Source organism: Saccopteryx leptura, chromosome 13, assembly GCF_036850995.1.
Source record: "Saccopteryx leptura isolate mSacLep1 chromosome 13, mSacLep1_pri_phased_curated, whole genome shotgun sequence".
Lineage (NCBI taxonomy): Eukaryota > Metazoa > Chordata > Mammalia > Chiroptera > Emballonuridae > Saccopteryx > Saccopteryx leptura.
In genome coordinates, this window is record NC_089515.1 from 31,910,129 (window position 1) to 31,934,458 (window position 24,330).

The 24,330-nt window shown below is 43.1% G+C and overlaps 1 protein-coding gene across 1 annotated transcript; it reads left to right on the forward strand.

Annotated features, from left to right (window-relative positions):
• The first annotated feature begins 794 nt into the window (after positions 1-794).
• Positions 795-24,077, forward strand: TCTN3 (tectonic family member 3). The gene is made up of 14 exons (XM_066355410.1): positions 795-1,154; positions 1,321-1,444; positions 1,763-1,881; positions 7,616-7,743; positions 8,382-8,490; positions 8,578-8,693; positions 9,192-9,227; positions 9,765-9,845; positions 11,975-12,100; positions 13,685-13,792; positions 14,208-14,302; positions 14,597-14,750; positions 20,580-20,717; positions 23,675-24,077. Exons 1-14 carry the CDS (start codon positions 872-874, stop codon positions 23,906-23,908), a joined length of 1,851 nt encoding a protein of 616 aa, XP_066211507.1. The 5' UTR covers positions 795-871; the 3' UTR covers positions 23,909-24,077.
• The last annotated feature ends 253 nt before the right edge of the window (positions 24,078-24,330 follow it).

The window sequence follows — 24,330 nt, forward strand, 5'->3', positions numbered from 1 at the left end:
AGAGGCGTGCCGCTCCTGGTAAAACCCAAAATTTTCTAAAGAGGGCTACAAAAAATGATGGTTTATAACAGCAAAAAATAAGTTTTCTTCTCCATTCGTTGCTTATTTCCGTTCCTGAATCTTACTGTCTTTTCATCTTAGAAAATATCTCTCCTTTCCAGTAACTCATCCTCTCTGTCTCACATTTTCCCCTACTCCATTTTTTCAGTCCCCTTCTCTGGTTTTTGTAATAACAAATATGCGGTCCTCATTTAATGATTTCATATATTTATCGAGGTTAAAATATTTTTGTAATTTCTTAATGATAAAATTTAAGGAGCTGAATCTTTCTAATATGTTTCTGCCCCCAAAGTACAATATTTAGATGAGATTTCTTTTAAGGTATATAAAATCTTTGGTGTATTTTCTTTCCTGGGGTTAACCTTGTTTCGAATACGGATGGAAAAAATATGCAATTCTGGTTCCAGATTCTAGGGCTTCCCCCACCCCCCATCAAAGGAAGGGCTCAGTCCTCGGAGCTCCGAATTCTGCCCGGTCTCTGAAGTACTGGTCCTTCCGCTGAACTTCTACTGTCGCCTAGCGGAGAGAAGGGGCAACAGCTCCTTCGCCAGTTTGGCGTTGCCAAGCGACGGAGGCAGTGCCCGGCCTGGTCTAAGTAGAAGGGCGCACACTAAATGATGCTGAAAGGGCTGTAACAACGCCGCTTTCTATTGGCTGAAGAGCTCTCAGCCATCGCCCTGAACCAATGAGCAGATGCAAATGGTGACGTCACATGCCATGCGACTGCTCCCTGTGGCCCCTTTATTCTCTAGGGACGTGTCTGACCGACCGCCGAAACTCACTATAAATTCTTGGGGGTCTCGACTGCCCCATGTGCACCTCGTCGCTCGTGTTACTGCAGATGTTCTTCCTGATGGTCCCCGAGGGCGTCCGTCCTCAGCCCTCTTCCTCCCCGTCAGTAGCAGTGCCCACCTCTTCGGACTCGCGGGCAGTGCCCACCTCTTCGGACTCGCGGGCAGGGTCGCAGGGCGGGACCCTTCAATCCTCTAACGAGGGCACTGAAACTCCCTGGACCGTGCCTGGAACCTCTAGGTTGGGCCCTACTGTCGTAACCCCTTCAGCGCCTGGAAATAGGACATTGGACCTCTTCCCAGGTGAGGGGAGGAGATGTGGGGCTGGAGACTACAGACTTAGATCTAAAAACCTGTGAACAAAGTAAATTGCTACAAAGTGAGGGTTGGGGCTGTCAGAGGGAATTCGCACTTAGAGGATTTAGGGATCCTCATCCCTTCCGCTCTGCTTTATGTTGTACCTTCACAGTCTTACCGATCTGTGTCTGTGACTTGACTCCTGGTACCTGCGATATAAATTGCTGCTGCGACAGAGACTGCTACCTTCTCCATCCAAGAACAGTGTTCTCCTTCTGCCTGCCAGGCAGCGTGAGGTGAGCTGTGTTCCGCAGGTTGAGCCCAAAAGGGGATTAGGGCCCTAAAATAAGTAACGTTGGGAAGTCGGAAGATTACCCCTCCTGCCTACCTCCCCCATTTCTATAAAGTGGAATTGCCTTGGTTTTCCCCAGGACTGATATTCCTCTTTGGATTCTTTAGAGCAGGGCTGTCCAATAGACTAGGGACCTTTGTGTTGTCCTGTAGCTGCCCAAGGAGTCCTCTCTTTGGCATTTCACTGACATCCATGGGGCAACCTTCTTTGGACTTACCCTGTTTTTCTAAATATATCGATTCTTCATCCTGTTTCCTCCTAGGTCTTCAAGTTGGGTGTGTGTGGACAACTCCCTTATCTTCAAGAGTAATTCTCCATTTCCTTCAAGGGTTTTCATGGATTTAAATGGAATTAGGCAGTTTTGTGTCCATGTGAACAACCGTGAGTAGAAACATATTGGCTGTTCTTATTGCCCTAACAGTTATTGAAAGCTGGCTTTATCTCTATCCTTTTTTTTTTTTTTTAATCCTTTGAATTTCTATCATCCTGCCCCCGCCCCCTCCCCTACTCTCTTTCTCTTATTAGTTAGCATTTGCAGTTTCTTATCCCCTATTGACTATGAGTCAGAAAACCCATACAGAACTTTAATTTCTATCATCCCTCATAGCCCAGATAATTACAGATAGATTCTGTTTCCCCCACTTGATACAATCTCCATGAAGACACTCATTGAATCTCCAGTAAGTGATATACAGAAGGCACCAAATAATACCTTAATGAATGTCTTTGAAAAATTAGTATAGGCCTGACCTGTGGTGGCACAGTGGATAAAGCATCGACCTGAAACACTGAGGTCGCCGGTTCAAAACCCCAGGCTTGCCTGGTCAAAGCGCATATGGGAGTTGATGCTTCCTGCTCCTCCCCCCTTCTCTCTCTCTCTCTCTCTCTCTCTCTCTCTCTCTCTCTCCTCTCTAAAAATGAATAAAATCTTTAAAAAAATAAAAAGAAAAATTAGTATATAACAACTTTTTTTTTTATGAAGCAACAGTGTAAGGGAAAGAGCATTAGAGTAAGATCTCAGCCTTGCCATTTACTTACCAGCTGCACAGAATTGGGCAAATCTCTTAGCATTTCCAGTCTCATTTCTTCAACTGCAAAATGAGAACTAATGCTAGCCCGAGAAGTGAAAGTGCTCTATAACTTTAGATGCAATAGCAATGAGAGGTGGTTGTTATTATTAAGGTTTAAAATAGACTTAGAAACTTGCTAGTGATAGCTATAACATTTCTAAAGATAAGAAGCTATATGCCTCTTTTTTAATGTCTAAGAAGCAAAATAATCTTCTCATACAAAACAGGCTTAAGTGTCCCTTACACCCTGGAAGTTAACTAATCCTGATTTCAATTTGGAAAGAAATAGAAAAACTAGGTTTGTTTTAGAAAACAATCGATTTTTGGTTTGGGGAAACTTATAATAAAGTCTGCTGGCCTGACCTGTGGTGGCGCAGTGGATAAAGCGTCGACCTGGAAATGCTGAGGTCGCCGGTTCAAAACCCTGGGCTTGCCTGGTTAAGGCACATATGGGAGTTGATGCTTCCAGCTCCTCCCTCCTTCTCTCTCTCTGTCTCTCTCTTCTCTCTCTCTCTCTCTCTCTGTCACTTTCTCTCCCTCTCTCATCTCTAAAAATGAATAAATAAATAAATAATTAAAAAAAAAAAAGGTCTGCTGTTGCCTCTCCAAATCTCCCACTGCCGTCTAGTTTGGCCTGATGATTATGCTCCAGAGCTACTGCGATAGCATCCAACTGGTCCTCCCTGCTTTTCATCTCCCCTCTTGCCTCCTGTCACTGTTTTGGGACCAGTAGTTCTGAACTTTTTTCCCCAGCAACCCCTGAGAGTCATTCCTTTGGAAACTAGGCTGCTTTGAATTGTTCACTTTATGTAAACATTGTGTCTGGCCCTGGCTCGGTTGCTCAGTGGATAAAGCATCAGCCTGGTGCACCAGAGGTCATGGGTTCGACCCCCAGTCAGGGCACATATGAGAAGCAATCAATGAGTGCACAACTAAAAGGAACAATTAAGTGAAATGAGTTGATGCCTCTCTATCTCTTTCTCTCTCCTTTCTCCCATCCTTTCCACCCTTCCCTTAATCTCACTCGCTAAAATCAAACAAACAAACATGGTGTCTCCCAAGGTAAATTATCAGCACCTAGAAAGGATGAACTAGATCTCTGTCCACTCAAAGGGCTTAGTTGCTGATAATGGTTATCAGTAACATGTTCTTAGTCAAGGTCTGTACAGCATGGTGGAGTAGGAAAGAGGAGACCAGGAATCAGGAGATCTGGGATTCATCCCTACCTCTGCCGGATTCTTTGTGGCCTTTTGCAACTCATTTACCTCTTAGGATCCAAATTTCCTCATAGGATTGGGCCAGATGGCTTGTTTCTAGGCTTTCTTTCACAAGCGAAATTCAGTCTAAGTCTAAATACCTTTAAGGCCTGTTAGGTGGAATACATACCATGTATGATGGTAGAATTTTTTAGGCAGGAGTTTTAGACAAAAACTCTTTATTATCCTTAGCCTGTGTTCCTTATCTACATTGTCCCTGCTTACCAGCAATACCCCTGCACTAATGTGAGAGACAAAATGTTCACTTTCCCTTATTCTTTTAAGCCATAAAAAATAGCTAGATGGATATTTACCATCTCAGCTTATCTTCTTTCTTAGCTTAACTTTAACTTTTCTTTCATTTATAAGGGTAGAGATAACTTTTTTTTTTGTATTTTTCTGAAGCTGGAAACCGGGAGGCAGTCAGACAGACTCCCGCATGCGCCTGACCGGGATCCACCCGGCACACCCACCAGGGGGTGATGCTCTGCCCATCTGGGGCATCGCTCTGTTGCAACCAGAGCCATTCTAGCGCCTGGGGCAGAGGCCATGGAGCCATCCTCAGCGCCAGAGCCAACCTTGCGCCAATGGAGCCTTGGCTGCGGGCGGGGAAGAGAGAGACAGAGAGGAAGGAGAGGGGGAGGGGTGGAGAAGCAAATGGGCGCTTCTCCTGTGTGCCCTGGCCGGGAATCGAACCCGGGACTCTACCACTGAGCCAACTGGCCAGGGCCAAGATAACTATTTTATATGAGGTATTTCTGGCATGTGGTTTTCAGGGTACAAGTTCTGAAGGAAATGTTATGTAGCTCCTGGAAATTTTAAAGTTTGAAGATTCAGATCAGAGGCAGAAGGAGGTGGCCTGGCAATCAGCAGCAGCACATCACCTATTACAGGGCAATGCTTTTAAAATTCTAAAATAAATAAATTAAAAAGTAAAACTCTAAAATCATGAACAGCACCTGGAGAGCTTGTTAATGTGCACATTCTGACTCACTATGTTTGGGTTAAGATTTTGAATTTCTACAAACTCTCGGGTCATGCTGGGGCTGCTAGTCTGTGCGCCACTTTGAGTAGCAAGGATATAGGAGATAGAGAGGGAGTGAGTTGTCTGGAAGTCCCCACAATTAGGAATTGTATTCATTTAATGCTCTATCAGAAAGCTGAAAAGTCAGATAATGAAGGCTGTGTTTGTAGAGAGTAAAGGTCAAGTTTTTGTTATGTGGAATTCTCATTAGCTTTCAGTGATGAAAATCTAATTTTTAGGTGAGAGGAGGGGGGGAGACAGACAGACTCCCACATGCATCCCCACCAGTGTCCACCTGGCAATCTGATCTAGGGCTGATGCTCGAGTAGCAAGCTATTTTTAGTGCCCAAAGCTGTCACATTTCGACAAACCTATCCTCAGCTCCTGGGGCCACACTGGAACTAACTGAGCCACTGGCTGTGGGGCACGGGGGAAAGCAGATGGTGCTTCTTCTGTGTGCCCTGACTGGGAATCAAACCCAGGATGTCCATATACTGGGCCTACACTATACACTGAACCACCAAGAATATCTCTTGATACCTTTTTAAATCTGTCCAACGACCATAATTATATGAATAATTAAAGGCATTAGTGTGGGGCATGTTTCTATTATACTTTTTTTTTAAGTGGGAGGAAAGGAAATAGTGAGACAGAGTTCTGCATGTGCCCTGACCAGGATCCACTCGGCAACTCCCATCTAGGGCCAATGTTCAAATCAAATGAACTATTTTTAGTGTCTGAGGCTGACACATTCAGACCAACTAAGCTATCTTCAGCATCCAGGCCAATGCTCAAACTAATTGAGCCACTGGCTGTGAGAGGGGAGTAGGGAGAAAGGAGAGAGAGAAAGGGAGAGAAGCAGGTGGTCGCTTCTCTTGTGTGCCCTGACTGGGACTCTAACCTGGGATGTCCACCTGCTGTTTTGTCCACTGAGCCAGCCAACCAGGGCCTATCCTGTTTTTTCAGGTTAGCAGAAGACCTGGGTAGTGAAGCAGAGTATGTCCATCACCGACCACCAGCTGGGCAGGGGACAATAAGCCTTTTCCTACATCTCTTTCCTGGTTCTGGAGTGCCATAAGGAGATGGCTTCAGGAGCTGGGATAGATTTATGCATTGCTGTATCATAAATTATAGAGTTGTTACAGGAAATATCCCTTTAGAGTGTCTGAAGTTGTGAAAGTAGAAATCAAGTGAAAGGAATAAAACATGACAAACCCATATACTTGAGAGATGGAAATATTTGTATCACAAATTGCTGATCATACACATTCCTGTCATCAGAGACTTGTAACTGGAATTCATTGGCCATGTTCTTTTTTTTTCTGTTCTCAAATGTTTTAATTATGCAGATATGACATCTAGGTTATATATAATATTTACATCATTTAAATTTTTAATTTTTTAATATTTATTGAGGTGTTACTGGTTAATAAAATTATATAGGTTTCAAGTGTTCATCTGTATATTACATTGTATGCTTACCATCCAAAGTGTCAGTTTCCCTCTGTCACCGTATATTTGACCCCCTTTACCCTTTATTACCCCTCTGCCCCCCATCCTCTGGTAACCACCGTAGTGTTGTTTATGTTTATGAGGTTTTTTTGTGGGGTTTTTTTTTCTGAATCTGGAAACGGGGAATTGGTCAGATAGACTCCTACATGCGCGCGACCGGGATCCACCCGGCACGCCCACCAGGAGGCGATGCTCTGCCCATCCGGGGAGTCGCTCTGTTGCGACCAGAGCCATTCTAGTGCCTGAGGCAGAGGCCACGGAGCCATCCCCAGCGCCCGGGCCATCTCTGCTCCAATGGAGCCTTGGCTGCGGGAGGGGAAGAGAGAGACAGAGAGGAAGGAGAGGGGGAGGGGTGGAGAAGCAGATGGGCGCCTCTCCTGTGTGCCCTGGCCGGGAATCGAACCCAGGACTCCTGCACGCCAGGCCGACGCTCTACCACTGAGCCAACCGGCCAGGGCCTATGAGTTTTTGTTTTTTTGTCTTGTTTGTTCACTTCTTGCTTTCAGTTTTATATTCCACTAGTGAGTAAAATCATGTGCTTATGGACGTTTTCCATCTGACTTATTTTGCTTAGCGTGATATTCTCAAGATTCATGTATGTTGTCACAAATGGCAATATTTCTTCTTTGCTTATGGCTGAGTAGTATTCCATTGTATATATGTACATCTACCCAGTGATCTAAGGACACTTTAATTGTTTCCATATCTTGGCCACCATAAATAATTATGCAGTGAACATAGGTATGTGTGTGTGTGTGTGTGTGTGTGTGTGTGTATCTTTACAACTAAATGTTTTCAATTTTTTTAGCTAGATACTCAGAAGAGGGGTTGCTGGGTCATGTGGTAGCTCTATTCTAGCTTTTCTGAAGAACCTCCATACAGTTTTCCGTAGTACTGGCCATATTCTTATCTCAAATCTTAATACTAAAACAATATAGTTCATTTAACGGATTACAAATAGGAGGTGATAAAAATCAGAATTACTATCATCTCTGAAGATGGAATATTAATTAGGAACCTTCTGGGGAAATGTTCTATAACTTAATCTGAGCAGTAGTAATAAAAGTACATAAATTTGTAAAAATTCTTTTGACTTTATGCTTAAGATTAGTGCATTTGTATACTTAATCTTACTGTGTATGAATATATTGTGCTTCAATAAAAATGTTTTTACAAATTAGTTACTTGGCATGCAAGATATTTAAAAATAAACGTCTTCCTTTTATCTAAACTTCTTTTTAAAAACATTTTAGCAAAATTAAACTATTTCGAGGAGCTCCAAAAAGTCAATGCATCCAACTTCCAGGCCCTGGCTGCCGAGTTTGGGGGCACATCATTCTCCTCCACATCCCACGCCCAGCCGCCGCCACCTTTTTACAGGGTGAGCCGGGGAAGAGGATGGGATTGTTGGCTGTGACTTTTCCTTCATAACCGACAATCGGTGGGGTGTGTTCGGGGTACCCTGCAGTTAGGTAAATCATGGTCAGTTCTTTTGGAAGGTGGTGTTGTCCACACTGACAAGCTGTTCAGTTCATTTTTTTTTCTTTTTTTTTTTTTGTATTTTTCTGAAGCTGGAAACGGGGAGAGACAGTCAGACAGACTCCCGCATGCGCCCGACCGGGATCCACCCGGCACGCCCACCAGGGGCGACGCTCTGCCCACCAGGGGGCGATGCTCTGCCCCTCCGGGGCGTCGCTCTGCCTCAACCAGAGCCACTCTAGCGCCTGGGGCAGAGGCCAAGGAGCCATTCCCAGCGCCCTGGCCATCTTTGCTCCAATGGAGCCTTGGCTGCGGGAGGGGAAGAGAGAGACAGAGAGGAAGGAGAGGAGGAGGGGTGGAGAAGCAAATGGGCACTTCTCCTATGCCCTGGCCGGGAATCAAACCCGGGTCCCCCGCACGCCAGGCCGACGCTCTACCGCTGAGCCAACTGGCCAGGGCACAGTTAATTTTTGTTTCTACTTTTTATTTTTTCTGGTAGACTTCAATCTCATGAATAAATTTCTGCTATGCTTTGTTCAGGCTGGGGACCCCATTTTGACTTACTTCTCCGAGTGGTCTGTAATAAGCTTGCTGAGACAGCCTGCAGGAGTTGGAGCTGGGGGACTCTGTACCGAGAGCAATCCTGCAGGTGAGCTCAGAGCAGAAGTGCCAGCCTTTTTGTTCAAGTTAAAATAGGCGTTCTCATTTAGCACCTCTTCATTCTTTGTGTCCTAAGGTTTCCTGGAGAGTAGAAGGACAACCTGTGCTCGTTTCTTCAAGAACCTGGCAGAAAGCTGTACCTTGGATCCAGCGCTCAATGCTGCCTCTTACTACAACTTCACAGTCCTGAAGGTTGCTGTCCCTTCTCTTCCTACTGTCAGCGCTGTGGAGTTACAGTGAACATGCTGCCCACTGTTGGGTGGTGGGAAAAGCACTAACCCATAAGTCGGAATGCCCGAGTGCTACATAAAAGTCAGAGGAGAGCCTGTTAGCTGAAGAAAGGCGAAAGAGGTAGAGGCGAAAGAGTTAGCTATCATAAGAGATTTCAACCTCCTGGCTAAAGGGATTGGCTTGGGAGGGTGGGAGGGGTAACATCTCACTATTTCACCAAAACTACTGGCTTTTGCCATTCAGTAGGGCTCTCAGAGTAGGTAGGCATCGCAGACCATCCACCCCCCTCAGCTTTATTCCTCCTCTCATTTTAGTGTAAAGAGTCAGGTAGCAGAGAGGAAGCAAATGATTCTGACATGTTCATTTGCGCCTCCCACCCCCAAATGAGAAACCGTATGCTCCTGGAGACTTGCTGTAAGGTATACGTGTACTTATTTTCTTGCTTTTCTCTCATTCTAGGTTCCAAAAGGTATGACTGATCCGCAGAATATGAAGGTACGATGCTGCTCATCATGAAAAAGAGAATATTTGGTCCCTTTGCATCTGAGGCAATAGGTTGTAATGGTGAAAGAAAATGTATGACATATCAAAATGTTAAGTGTGAATCTAAACCCATTTTCCATGTGTGTTCGATATGATTAATAAGCATCATGAATTAAGAACTCAAAAGGTGTTAGATGAGTGTGGAAAACATTGGTTTCAGTAAAGGTAAACGCTATATTTAGGGTTAACTTGGAGTTTTTAATGTGCTCAAGGGCCTTGTTAATGTGTAAGAGGCAGGTATCGAATAAGTATTTCTAAAACTTATTTGACCATGGAACCTTTATTTTATATCTACTAGAATTAACGTTCTGAGAAATATGTTTTGAGATGAGCTGACTTAGAATGACTTGAATTGAAGTTGTAGGCTGGCATGGAAAGAGAAAGAAAGTTGATGGTCAAAATGAAAAATAGTAATACTTGCGCATGATACATAGCTAGAAGAGAAAATGCTGCTTTCAATTTGAGTTGATTTGCTTCTTCCCTTGCTAGTTCCAGGTTCCTGTAACGCCTGTCACACAGGCTGGCTCTCCTCTGTGGGCTGGAAACACCTGTCACAATGTTGTTTCTCAGGTAGGGGTGCTGACGGCAGGTTCTGGGTTGATGTATGTTGATCGCCATTCCCAGAGGTGCCTCATCTTCTATTAAGTACCACACCAACCCCACATGAATTTCTGTGTAATACCTGAACATTAATGTGTCAAGAGTTCAGCCCGCCCCTTCCTCCTTGCCATGTTTCAGTCATCTCCATTGCTACCGTTCTCCAAGGTTGCACGTTGAGGGTTTCGGACTCCTTCCTCTTTGTTCCTGTGCAGTCTGTTATGGTTCTTACTGACCACATTTTCTTCTGTTGACAAAGTCAGTGTCATCTGAAAATCTGAAATAGACTAATCAACTTTTCCTCTATTCTCTCTCTTCTAAACAACTTACAGAAGTAAGAATTATCTTAAAGTATAATTAAAGACTGTCCTCAGTAATCTGAGGATACCTTCAGTTGATTATAGCTTCCATCTCCAGCTCCTCTCTTTACTCATCCTCAGACATGGAGAGAGCCAAGTAACCTGGTTCGCTTCCATGCTCACCTGCCTGTGCTTCTCCCCCTCGTCTGCACACAGTCAGAACTTACTTTCCTTCCCTCTCAAATCTTACTATAAACTCACCTCTCGTGAATCTTTTCAAAAGCTTATTCAGGCTTCTTTTTTTATGTGTAGGTATAAGATGAGATCAACTTTATCTTTTCATGGCATTTGTGTTTTTTTTAAGACTTCCTATTTATTATTCTCCTTCACTTGGCTGTATTTTTAATTGAGATATAATTGATTATATAACATTGAATTAGTTTTAGATGTACAGTATGATTTGATATACAGTGTGTCCATAAAGTCATGGTGCACTTTTTTTTTTTGTATTTTTCTGAAGTTGGAAACAGGGAGGCAGTCAGACAGACTCCCGCATGTGCCCAACCGGGATCCACCCAGCATGCCCACCAGGGGGCAATGCTCTGCCCATCTGGGGCGTTGCTCTGTTGCAACCAGGGCCATTCTAGCGCCCGAGGCAGAGGCCATGGAGCCATCCTCAGCACCTGGGCCAACTTTGCTCCAATGGAGCCTTGGCTGCAGGAGGGGAAGAGAGAGACAGAGAGGAAGGAGAGGGGGAGGGGTGGAGAAGCAGATGGGTGCTTCTCCTGTTTGCCCTGGCCGGGAATCGAACCCGGGACTCCTGCACGCCAGGCCGATGCTCTACCACTGAGCCAACCGGCCAAGGCCCATGGTGCACTTTTGACCTGTCACAGGAAAGCAACAAAAGATGATAGAAATGTGAAATCTGCACCAAATAAAAGGAAAACTCTCCCAGTTTCATACCTATGCAGTGCAGTTCGATGTGGGCTCACTCACAGATTTTTTAGGGCTCCTTAGGTAGCTATCCCGTATAGCCTCTACAGACTCGTCACTGACTGATGGCCTACCAGAACGGGGTTTCTCCACCAAACTGCCGGTTTCCTTCAACTGCTTATCCCACCGAGTAATGTTATTCCTATGTGGTGGCACTTCGTTATAAATGCGCCGATATTCACGTTGCACTTTGGTCACAGATTCGAATTTAGCGAGCCACAGAACACACTGAACTTTCCTCTGTACCGTCCACATCTCGACTGGCATGGCCGTCGGCTGCTCCGCTGTATACACGGTGTTACGTCATCATCTGCGCATGCGCACATGCTGCCACATCATCCTACAGAAACTGGGAGGGTTTCCTTTTATTTGGTGCAGATTTCACATTTCTGTCTTTTGTTGCTTTCCTGTGACCAGTCAAAAGTGCACCATGACTTTATGGACACACTGTATATGCAATAGTAGGCAAAAGTAGGTTTATAGTTGTAATACAAATAAATAATAGAATAGTTAATAATAATACAAGAATAAACTTTTGCATACTCACAACTGTAAACCTGCTTTTGTCCACCCCTGTATATTTTGCAAAATTAATACCACAATAGTTAACAACCATCCCCACACAATTACAGACTTTTTCTTGCAATGAGACTTTTCAAGGTCTACTCTTTCATCAACTTACAAATGTAAAATATCGTTAACTGTAGTCACCCTTATCCATTTATAAAAAGCACTTAAAGATAGAACATTTAAATTAAACATAATTGGCCCACTAAATACTTATTAATTGATTCTGCTTTTGTATTTCAGGTCATCTATGAGATAGAGACCAACGGGACTTTTGGAATCCAGAGAGTCTCTGTTGGTTTCAGACAAACCAACCTGACTGTGGAGGCGGGCGCTTCCTTACAACAACACTTCATCATTCACTTCCGGGTCAGGGCTCTTCTCCTATAGGGGACAGAGCAGGGGAGAAACAAGGGTTAGAAATAGTTCCTCTGCATCTGTAACACTCTCAAAATAGAAGGAGAATATGAAGTCCTAGCTCAGTCTGTCAGTTGAGGTATCAACATTTAATATTCCATAATTTAACTACACATGATAGGGATTCAACAATGTTTATTCATTAACATTTTCTCTGATTTTCTATCTGGCCCCCAGCAAATCAGGACTTCAATCTCAAATCCAAACTCTTATTTTAATTTTATTTTTTTTATGGAAAAAGAGAGATGAGAAACATCAACTCCTAGTTGTGTCACTTTAGTTATTCATTGATTGCTTCTCATACATTCCTTGACCAGGGGCTCAAGCCGAGCCATTAACACCTTGCTCAAGCCAGCAACCTTCGGCTTCCAGATCATGTTGATCCTACACTTTAGCTGGCAACCCCGTGCTCAAGCCAAATGAGCTTACGCTTAAGCTAGCAACCTCAGGTTTTTGAACCTGGAACCTCAGCATCCCAGGTCAACGTTCTCTCCACTGCGCCACCACTTGTCATGCACCAGACTTTTTTCAGATAGTCACTTTGAACCATAAACTCAGCCTTCATCCCACAGAAGTTCTTCAACTAGCTTTTCTCATATGTGCTTATAATGAGCAAGAATTGTTGCCTGTGAGTATTTATGACTATTATAAAAATATATGATAGCATTCAGGGTTTTATTTATTCCCCACTTAACCTAAGTTCCCAATCTTTTTTTTTCCTTTTTTAAATGAGAGGTGGGTATATAATGAGACAGACTTCCACATACATGCACCCCGATCAGGATCCACTATGCAACACCTGTCTGGGGCCAGTGCTTAAATCAGCCTATTTTTAGCACCTGAGGCTGATGCACCCAGACCAACCCAACTATCTCAGGGCCTGGGGCCGATGCTTGAACCAATCGAGCCATTGGCTGCGGGAGGGGAAGTGGGAAAGAAGCAGATGGTCACTTCTCCTGTGTGCCCTGACCAGGAATGGAACCCAGGATGTCCATATATACCGGGCTGATGCTCAATGCACTGAGTCAGCTGGCCAGGGCCCTAAGTTTTCAGTCTTGTTCACCACCTTTGACTTTCTAACATTCTTCTTTTTGAACCTAGCCAAGTCTAGTTTCCTCTCAACTCTGCCTTTAGTGATCAGCCTAATCTCATGATTCTCAGAGTTCACCTCTGGAACATCTATAGTTAATTAAAATATATTTATAAATTAAAGTTTCTCTAATTTCAGCCTGGCTGAACATAGCCCTAAATTGATAGTAATTTGTGAGAAACGGGGTTGAAAGATCCTTGTTTGTAACCCGTGGTAGAAGTAGCATATAGTAGATTTCAACATTCAGATCACTTAGGATTTACTTTAGGGGGAGAAAGAAAGGAAAAGTCATTGGAATGGAAATTTTGCCAGTTCCTACACTGTGGAAGGAAGCCAGATTGTCCAGTGCAGCTAACTGCATTGCCTTAAAGGGTGTGAGGCTAGGCAGTGGGAGGTGTGAGAGCATACTTTTCTCCAGAAGTGACTGTCTTTTACTCTTTCTGCAGGCTTTTCAACAGAGCCCGGCTGCTTCTCTGCCTGGTCCTAGAAGTGGGAATCCTGGCTATATTGTTGGGAAGCCACTCTTGTCTCTAACTGGTGACCTAAGTCACTCAGTATCCTTTTTCGAGCTGAGTGGCCTGTTGCAGCCTAATGAGAAAAGCTGATCTTTTCTGGATTTTCCAATTCTGTAGTCCCTTGTTAGGTATCCAGGATTTCCTTTGCCTTATGTTCTCAAATGTTGATGCGACCAGAGGCTTTAAAACTTCTCTTAGATTGGCAGAAGGTGATGGCTGTGACTGATTTTCACTTTAATGAGGTGTTTATATGTCGGTGGTGTGTGGTTAACCATTTTTGGAAAAACACTTTCTCTGTGTGTTTTTTAGTTACGTGAAGAAGAAAACAAATTATGACTTGAACAATACCATGATATTAATGAAATGTAGTGTGAAGGAAACAGTAAGAGCATAAGTTTTCCGATCTGCCTTCTTATTTTTCTGTTGTGACCTTGATCATCACTGCCCACCTCAGCTGACCCTCTTGAAGAGCCAGGGTGATGGAACTTGCTCCGCTCAGAGACACGAAGTACAATTCGGACTGAATGCAATATCTGGATGCAAGCTCAGGTAACTCAGTGCTTTCACGTCACTTCCCAAAACTTTGTCTCTATCTAACGATCATGTTGATATGGCAACTTGTACATTTCGAAGGAGAGTTCAGAACTTGCTAGTTAGGAATAGTCTTATAATCTAAATAATATTAATATTGCTAAGAGCTTTCTGACAGTCCTCTATACCTACTGAGAATTTTTGCTCTCCAATTTATTTTATACTATTATTTCTAATGTTTAGATTAATATACTAATGTGTTATATTATTATGTTAGCATTGGACTCCAGCCTCCATGATGTTTAATTTCAGGCTGAAAAAGGTGGACTGCAGCCGCTTGCAGCAAAAGATGTATCAGACTCTTCACGGAGGGCCCAGACCAGAGTACGTTGCCATCTTTGGTAACGCTGACCCAGCACAGAAGGGAGAGTGGACCCGGGTTCTCAGCAGGAACTGCAGTGTTTCAGTAAGGAGAGGAACACCGTTCTGACCCAGGCTCGCTTGCCCCTTTTGTTGTGAATATTGACATTAAAACCAGGCCTATTTCCATAGATAATGTGGTTGTTACAGAAGGAAGATACCATGTTTCCCCAGGTATAAGACGCTCCCATGTATAAGATGCACCTTAATTTTGGGGCCTGAAATTTGAAAAAATGTATTACATAAAGTTATTGAACTCAAGTTTTATTCCTCATAAAATTCATACAACTCATCACTGTCAAAACTCCCATCCATTAGCTTGTCCTCATCTGTGTCTGATGATGAATCACTGTCTTTTTTTTTTTTTTTTTGACAGAGACGGACAGATAGGGACAGACCAGAAGGGAGAGACGAGAAGCATCAATTGTTGTGGGACTTTATTCATTGATTGCTTTCTCATATGTGCCTTGACTGGGGGGTTACAGCAGACCAAGTGACCCCTTGCTCAAGCCAGCAACCTTGGGCTCAAGCTGGTGAGCCTTGCTCAAACCAGATAAGCCTGCACTCAAGCTGGTGACTTCAGGGTCTCAAACCTGGGTCCTCTGCGTCCTAGTCTGACACTCTATCCACTGCGCCACTGCCTGGTCAGATGACGAATCACTCTTCATATACAGTGTGTCCATAAAGTTATGGTGCACTTTTGACCGGTCACAGGAAAGCAACAAAAGACAATAGAAATGTGAAATCACCAAATAAAAGGAAACCCTCCCAGTTTCTGTAGGATGATGTGGCAGCATGTGCGCATGTGCAGATGATGATGTAAGACTGTGTATACAGCGGAGCAGCCCATGGCCATGCCAGTCGAGATGTGGACGGTACAGAGGAAAGTTCAGTGTGTTCTGTGGCTCGCTAAATTCGAATCTGTGACCAAAGTGCAACGTGAATATCGGCGCGTTTATAACGAAGCCCCACCACAAAGGAATAACATTAGTTGGTGGGATAAGCAGTTGAAGGAAACCGGTAGTTTGGTGGAGAAACCCCTTTCTGGTAGGCCATCAGTCAGTGATGAGTCTGTAGAGGCTATACGGGATAGCTACCTAAGGAGCCCTAAAAAATCTGTGCGTGAGCCCACATCGAACTGCACTGAATAGGTATGAAACTGGGAGAGTTTTTCTTTTATTTGGTACAGATTTCACATTTCTATCGTCTTTTGTTGCTTTCCTGTGACCGGTCAAAAGTGCACCATGACTTTACGGACACACTCTATTGCCTCATCCTCAGTTCCATCTATGGCAGGGGTAGTCAACCTTTTTATACCTACCGCCCACTTTTGTATCTCTGTTAGTAAAATTTTCTAACCACCCACCGGTTCCACAGTAATGGTGATTTATAAAGTAGGGAAGTAACTTTACTTTAATAAAATATGTATTTCCGATGGCTTTAGGCGACCCCTCTGTTTTAGTCATTCGACCCCCGCTGGGGTCGCGACCCACAGGTTGAGAACCGCTGCTTTATAAAATTTATAAAGCAGAGTTAAAGCATATAATAATAATTATTTACCAAGTACTTTATGTCAGATTTTTGCTAAGTTTGGCAGAATAAGTCTTTATAAAACAAAAATATAAAACAGATATAAAAAATATATAAAAAATATATAAAACAAAAATATAAAACAAAAATCTTTATAAAACAAAAATTTATAAAAAAAAATAAAAATCTATCTTTTTATTTATACTTTGGTTGCTCCGCTATTGCCCACCATGAAAGCTGGAACGCCCACTAGTGGGCAGTAGGGACCAGGTTGACTACCACTGATCTATGACATTTGAAATGCCACAACCACTGTATAAGATGCACCCAATTTTTAGAACCCAAATTTTTTCCAAAAAAGGTGCATCTTATACATGGGGAATATGGTAATTCATTTATCGAAAGAACATAAGAAATAATAGCCATTTGATGTCCTCATTTTAGGTCAGATTTATACCTAACATTTTCCTTATGAGAAGAAAAATTTGAAGGTAGAAAAATCTAGAGCTCACTCTGGTTCAAAGTCAACCTTACTCATTGTAAGAGAAAACTAAATATATTTCGTATATATTTCAAATATTTTTTTGTTTTGAATATTTGGTCAGCACAGATTCTTTGATATTGATATTGTGTTCTTTCTGTTACAAAAATTTATATTTTTTACATTTACATTTAATAAAAATACACTACCAGGTTTAAAATTCTAATCATGTAGAATGGTATTAAATCATCCAGCTGTTTGTTTCCATTTTCTGGTAGCCTTCTAGGTCAGTACACAGCAGGCATGTCTCCTGACTCCAGCTTTACTAAAATAGGAAATCTGATGAGCTATTCTGTCTTCTTCCTCTTCTGCCTACCTCCCACCTCCTCACTTTAAACAGCTGTACCTTTAATTTAATTTTTTTATTTAAAAATTTAAATTACTGATTTTTTTTTTTATAAGTAACATAGCCTGACCAGGCAGTGGCACAGTAGATACAGCATTGGCCTGGGATGCAGAAGACCCAGGTTTGAAACCCTAAGGTCGTGGGCTTGAGTGCAGGCTCACCAACTTGAGCGTAGGGTCACTGGCTGAATTTAGTATGGGGTCACTGGGTTGGCTGTAGCCCCCCACCCCCTGGTCAAGGCACATACGAAAAAGCAGTCAATGAACAACTAAGGTGCCACAATGAAGAATTGATGTTTCTCGCCCTGGCCGGTTGGCTCAGCGGTAGAGCGTCGGCCTGGCGTGCGGGGGACCCGGGTTCGATTCCCGGCTAGGGCACACAGGAGAAGCGCCCATTTGCTTCTCCACCCCCCCCCCCTTCCTCTCTGTCTCTCTCTTCCCCTCCCTCAGCCAAGGCTCCATTGGAGCAAAGATGGCCCGGTCGCTGGGGATGGCTCCTTGGCCTCTGCCCCAGGCGCTAGAGTGGCTCTGGTTGCGGCAGAGCGACGCCCCGGAGGGGCAGAGCGTCGCCCCTGGTGGGCGTGCCGGGTGGATCCCGGTCGGGCGCATGCGGGAGTCTGTCTGACTGTCTCTCCCTGTTTCCAGCTTCAGAAAAAAAAAAAAAAAAAAAAAGAATTGATGTTTCTCATCTCTCTCCCTTCCTGTCTGTCTCTCTATTTGTCCCTCTCTCTGTCTCTCTAAAATAATAATAATAATAATAATAATAATAATAAATACAGTTGGCTTGAAATTCAGGAAATGCAAATAAAAATATCTCTCCCAGGCAGCTCTTCCCTTCCACATGGGCAACCAAGTCACTAGTTTCTTTCCGTCCATAAATGAGGCATGCTCACACAAGTGAATAAAATACTCTAATTCTTTCTTTTTCCAAATGATACAATATCATACACACTGCTCTGCACCTCACTTTTTTCACAACATAAAATCTTAGTGTTTGTTCCTTGTCCGTACATAAGCCTCCACATTCTTTGCCTAGTATAGTTGCACAGCGTTCCATTATATGGATGAACCATAACTTTTTTTACCAGTTTTATTGGTGGACATTCAGCTTGTTTCCATCTTTTGCTGTTGTACACAATGCTTCATTTTTTAACCTCATTCGTACCATTTCATACATGTGAGATAAAATTATGATAAATCATAGAAATAGAGTCTCTAGATCAAAGGTATATGCGTTTAAAATTTTAATAAATATTGCCAATTCATTGTCTATACATGATGTACCAACTTGCAGTCCCACTGTCCATCTGTGCGATGGCTTGTTACCCTGGACCTTCATCCATGCTGTTTTCATACTTTTTAATCTTTATTCATCTCATAAGTGAGAAATAGCGTTCCAGTGCAGTTTTATTTTTCTCCTTGAATAAGGTTGAATATCTTGACATATGGTTGAACAATCTGTATTTTCTTCACTGTGATCTTTTTATATCCCTTGCCCATTTTTATTGAATTGCTAGTCTTGTGACTTATAGGGAATCTTTGTGTTTTTGAGAATCAGCTCGTTTCTGTTATGATTTGTAGATATTTTTCCCGGTTTGTCACTTGTCTTTTGACTTTGTTTATGGTGTTTGTTTGCCATACAGAAGTTGATTTCCATGTTGTGAAATATATCATTTTTGTTTACTTTGGAGTTTTAGTTCAGACTTTGAAAGACGTTTCCCCTTAAGAGATTATTTTTAAAATGCTGTTTTTCCTTTCTCAGGACTATTATGACTGTATTCCTCATATACTTTTCTTTTAAGGAGATTTGGATGATAAGTAAACATGTATACTTGACTCAGCCTTTAGACAACTGAAGTCAAATTTAGTTCTCTTGAACTTCAAAGCCATACAGAAGGAATGGTTTTTGTTTGCTACATAGCTGAATACAGGAAGGGGTTGGATTGAGATTATAGTGGAACTAGTCTTTATTATTCTTTTTTTTTTAACTATTTTATTTTTATTTTTTTAAGCAAGAGAGGGACAGGGAGAGGAACAGATAGGGACAGACAGACAGGAAGGGAGAGAGATGAGAAGCATCAATTCTTAGTTGTTGCACCTTGGTTGTTCGTTGATTGCTTTCTCATATGTGCCTTCACAGTGGGGGGGGGGGCTACAGCCGAGTCAGTGACCCCTTAGGCTTCAAGCTAGCAACCTTTGGGCTCAAGCCAGTGACCATGGGGTCTTGTCTATGAGCCTGCGCTCAAGCCAGCAACCTCAGTGTTTCGAACCTGGGTCTTCTGCATCCCAGGCTCTATGCTCTGCTCCATCGCCTGGTCAGGCTAGTGTTTATTATTCTTAAATTTACATTTTAAATCATATTTTCAAAGAACTTTCGGCACCATGGGAAAATATTCCTAATGTAGAATAAATAAAAAGAAAAAGGTTTAAAACTATTTGGAACAAATTCATGAGAAGATGTTCAACATCATTTAGCTATTAAAGAATTACAAAACCACAACGAGGTACCGCTTCACACCCACTGGGATGGCAGTAATTAAAACAATGGTAACAAGTGTTGGCAAGGATGTGGAGATATTGGAACCCTCAGACATTGTTGGTGGGACTGCAAAATGGTGCAACCACTTGGAGAACAGTTTGATGGGTCCTTAATAAACATAAACTTGGTTTGTCGTCTCCTATTCCTAATTTATACATGTTATTGCCTGTATCTGAGCCTTATTATAAAAAAGTATGAAGCTAAAAAGAACAAAGCATATTGAGGATAGTTTGTATCTGCTAGGTTATAGTAACCTTACTAAAGTCCTCACTTCCATCAGTCCTTTTTGCTTCTTGAGATCAGTCCTCCTAGAGTCAGACTACTTGGTGGACTTCATAATCTAACACTAAAAAGTCTTCTTCCTTAAGCTTTCATTGCTCCTGTGTTCAGTCCTCTGCTTCAGTCAAGTGTCTGCTCAAGGCCAGCACCTCATAGATGCCAGGCACATAGGGAGACACTCACTACCTGTTATTCACATTAATCAATAAATGTCACTCCTTGGCACTGTGTGCTGCTCTAGTTGTATACCTTCTTATATGCCATCTCTACCTGAATTTTCCTTTAATCACCATTTCTTCTGGTCTCCTATTACTCATCCGAGTCCCATCCTCAACCAGAAATGGCTGTTTCTTTTTCTGGTGTTCCATAATACTGACTGTATACCTCACAGGGCACTTCTTATAACCATTGTAGGTGGGTTCACATTTTATAATCTATATTAGTAATTTCCATTTTAGAATATTAATTTTCCTAAGACCAAGGACAAAAATATGGTCTATTGTGAACTTTTGTGTTCTGTGGACTACATTGCCTTCTCTGTTGTTGTACATGGTGTAAGAGACAATAGGTACTTAATGCGTGGTGAGTGATTATAGGCAACCATCAGCAATTTAAGCAGATGCTTCTTTACCCTTCTGCAGGCTATGCATTGTACTTCCTGCTGTGTCATACCAACTTCCCTGGAGATCCAGGTATTGTGGGCATATATAGGCCTCCAGTCCAACCCACAAGCTCATGTGTCAGGAGCACGATTCCTGTACCAGTGTCAGTCCATAAAGGTAAGTCATGGCTCACACTAATCCTTGCAAAGCCTAGATTGTCAGCCATTTGATAACCGTATAATTTTTTACTTCTGAGAGCCAATTTACGCTACCAGTCAGTGTTTGGTAAGAGTGAGCTAACACAATTAACTTATATGTTGATCCTCCTGCCTGGTTACTGAAATTAGCATGTTGTCATAGTGAATACACCTATGTTCTTTTTTCCCAGGTTTTTTGTTTTATTTTTTTAATATTCTGAACCCAGACTATAGTATAGGTTAATTTCTTTTAAATTACCGTACCAGGCCCTGGCCGGTTGGGTCAGCGGTAGAGCGTCGGCCTAGCGTGCGGAGGACCCGGGTTCGATTCTCGGCCAGGGCACATAGGAGAAGCGCCCATTTGCTTCTCCACCCCTCCGCCGCACTTTCCTCTCTGTCTCTTTCTTCCCCTCCCGCAGCCAAGGCTCCATTGGAGCAAAGATGGCCCGGGCGCTGGGGATGGCTCTGTGGCCTCTGCCTCAGGCGCTAGGGTGGCTCTGGTCGCAACATGGCGACGCCCAGGATGGGCAGAGCATCGCCCCCTGGTGGGCAGAGCGTCGCCCCCTGGTGGGCGTGCCGGGTGGATCCCGGTCGGGCACATGCGGGAGTCTGTCTGACTGTCTCTCCCCGTTTCCAGCTTCAGAAAAATGAAAAAAAAAAAAAAAAAAAAAAATTACCATACCACTGTTACTATACTGGTATGGTATAACTGCAGAAAACATTTTCTATAATTATATATTCACTGTGATAGTCACACACTTAGCAGAGGCTCTGAGCCTGTTGATTGCTGTTAAAGTTATTGCTGCTCTGGCTGATTGGCTCAGTAGATAGAGTGTTGGCCCGGCATGCGGACATCCCAGGTTTGATCCTAGTCAGGGCACACAAGAGAAGCGACCATCTGCTTCTCTTACCCTCCCTCTTCTCCTTCGCTCTCTCTCCCTCTCTCACAACCAATGGTTCAGTTGGTTCGAATGTCAGCTCTGGGCGCTGAGGATAGCTCGGTTGGTCTGAGCATCGGCCTCAGATGGGGGTTGCTGGGTGGGTCCCAGTTGGGGCACATGTAGGAGTCTGTCTCTCTATCTCCTCTCCTCTCACTTTAAAAAAAGAGGTTATTGCTGTTGTAATTTTGTGGTCATCAATTCTTGGTTAATTTTGTCCCATTAAAATAAATAATTTTATTATGTAGTAAACATTTTTTAAATGATAGGCGATAATGGGTCAAATTTTGCAATTTGAAAAATAATTTTAGAGAAATCTACATTTCAAAAGTAACTATATGGTTGTTTTAGTTTTGTTTGTTTTGGCAGAGACAGCAAGTCAGAGAAAGGGACAGATAGGGACAGACAGACAGGAAGGAGAGAGATGAAAAGCCTCAATCATCAGTTTTTCTTTGAGACACCTTAGTTGTTCATTGATTGCTTTCTCATATGTGCCTTGACGGGGGGGGGGGCTACAGCTGACCGAGTAACTCCATGCTCGAGTCAGCGACCTTGGGTCCAAGCTGGTGAGCTTTGCTCAAAGCAGATGAGTCTGCGCTCAAGCTGGCGACCTCGGGGTCTCGAACCTGGGTCCTCCGCATCCCCGTCTGACGCTCTATCCACTGCGCCACTGCCTGGTCAGGCCGTTACCCCATTTCTAACCACAGCTCCCAAAGGGGCTGCTGTTGGCATTTTAAGATGTCCCTTCCCCCACAGGCTCTGAAATGAGTGAGAGTGGCATGTTAATTAAATCAAATCCTAGACAATATTGAACCCAAGGCTAAAAATTCATTTTCTATTCTATTTCCCAAAGTCCTAACAGTAAATTCTTTCGTAAGTTAATGTCCAAAGAAAATGTATTACTTATTCTCCTTTGCCTGGTTAGTCTCAGCCGGTCTTTGCTGCCTGGCTAGAATCAGATTCCCTCCACAGCTTCGGCCTAAGCTAGCTAGCCTTGTCTCACAGCGCCCTCGACAGTACAGTAGTTCCTACGCCACGCTCCCTCAAGAGCTGCAATGTTTACAAAGAAAAAGCTAGAGTTACTATGACATGCAAGATCATCACAGCACTGGCTCCATGCCCATTTAAAAAAAAAAATTCCTAGAAGGGTTATTCTGAGCAAAATTATGTTCCCAGAGTCTGGTGTTTATTGTTGCCAAAGACCACAGTAGATAATACATGGCATCAGAATAAAGGGAAGTGAATGGAGAAAATACTTATTTCTGGCTTAATAAGATAATTATTTATTGTCAAATTACTATATAATCAGAAGTTTGCTTATTGAGCACAGTAAGAAAAAAGGGAGTTCATTTTAGATAAACATGATTCCAATTATCAGTCTGCAACCAAATCTATCAGAAGCTATCGCTGTTAGATCAGAGACCTGAGTCAGCTTGACAAGGTCTCTTCTCCTGGGAGCGTCTGTTTCGTTTGACTTGAATTGGTGGGTGGTTGGGAGGATCCTTGCTTACCCTGACATTCTGTGAATCTGATGGGATTTTTAAATCTCCATTTCTGAGTTCTTTGCTTTTTCCATGAAGTCTCCAAACTCTTTCTACTGTTGAAGAAGGAATAGAATCGCAACTACTAGTAGTACATGTGTACTGTTTCAGAGCTTGGAGCCTCCTGGGACTGATAAGGTAGACTGCTGAGCAGGTCATAGCAGTCTCGCCATCTGGCCTCTCTGATAACAGATAGCTCACCAGCTGGGGGAGGCTAGAGTTAGTCCGTCTTTAGGTTGGTGTAACTGTTCACAGTTCTGGTGTCACGGACTGTTGCTAGGAAATTTCATTTCCTGTTTCTCATAGAAAATACATAGGACCAGAATGAGAAAAAGGTTTATCTTGCTGAGAGCAATTTGGTTTTGTTTTTTCATCAGGGAAAATAAAATAGCAAGCCACTTGGAGAGCTATTTGAATTGGTACCGAGTGCTGACCTATAATGTACTTTCTTCCTGCAGGATTCCCAAGTAGCAGAAATGTCTTTGACAACTGTTGTGACCTTTGTGGACATTACCCAGAAGCCAGAGCCTCCACGAGGCCAACCCAGAATTGACTGGAAATTGCCATTTGACGTCTTCTTTCCTTTGAAAGTGGCATTCAGCAAAGGAGTAGACTTTCAGAAAGGCTCAGTCTCTCCCATTCTTATCCTGTGTCTCTTACTACTTGGATTTCTCAGCCTCGAGACTAAGTAAAAAAAGAAGAATCAGATTTTAATTTTCCCTATGGGAAGTCCTATGGCAGCCTACTTATGTTGGCGAATGACCAGAGAGCTATTAGTATAATTGGGGACTTAAGTAAATGAATCTGTGTACATGAAAGAAAGGATTTTAGAAAAACAATAAAAATATCTTATTTATCCTAGCTCTTTGCTTAGACAGGGGTCCCCAAACTTTTTACACAGGGGGCCAGTTCACTGTCCCTCAGACCGTTGGAGGGCCGCCACATACAGTGCTCCTCTCACTGACCACCAATGAAAGAGGTGCCCCTTCCGGAAGTGCGGTGGGGGGCCAGATAAATGGCCTCAGGGGGCTGCATGCGGCCCGCGGGCCGTAGTTTGGGGATGCCTGCTTAGAACATGCTTCAGTAATGTCAATTGCAAATATCTGCTCCAAAA

Bases quoted from the DNA above. Each gene is read 5' to 3' on its own strand.
- TCTN3 (XM_066355410.1), top strand. From the start codon at position 872: ATGTGCACCTCGTCGCTCGTGTTACTGCAGATGTTCTTCCTGATGGTC. The intron at 1,882-7,615 runs GTGAGTAGAAAC...AAAACATTTTAG, and splicing joins TTGTGTCCATGTGAACAACC to CAAAATTAAACTATTTCGAG. The intron at 7,744-8,381 runs GTGAGCCGGGGA...TGCTTTGTTCAG, and splicing joins CGCCGCCACCTTTTTACAGG to GCTGGGGACCCCATTTTGAC.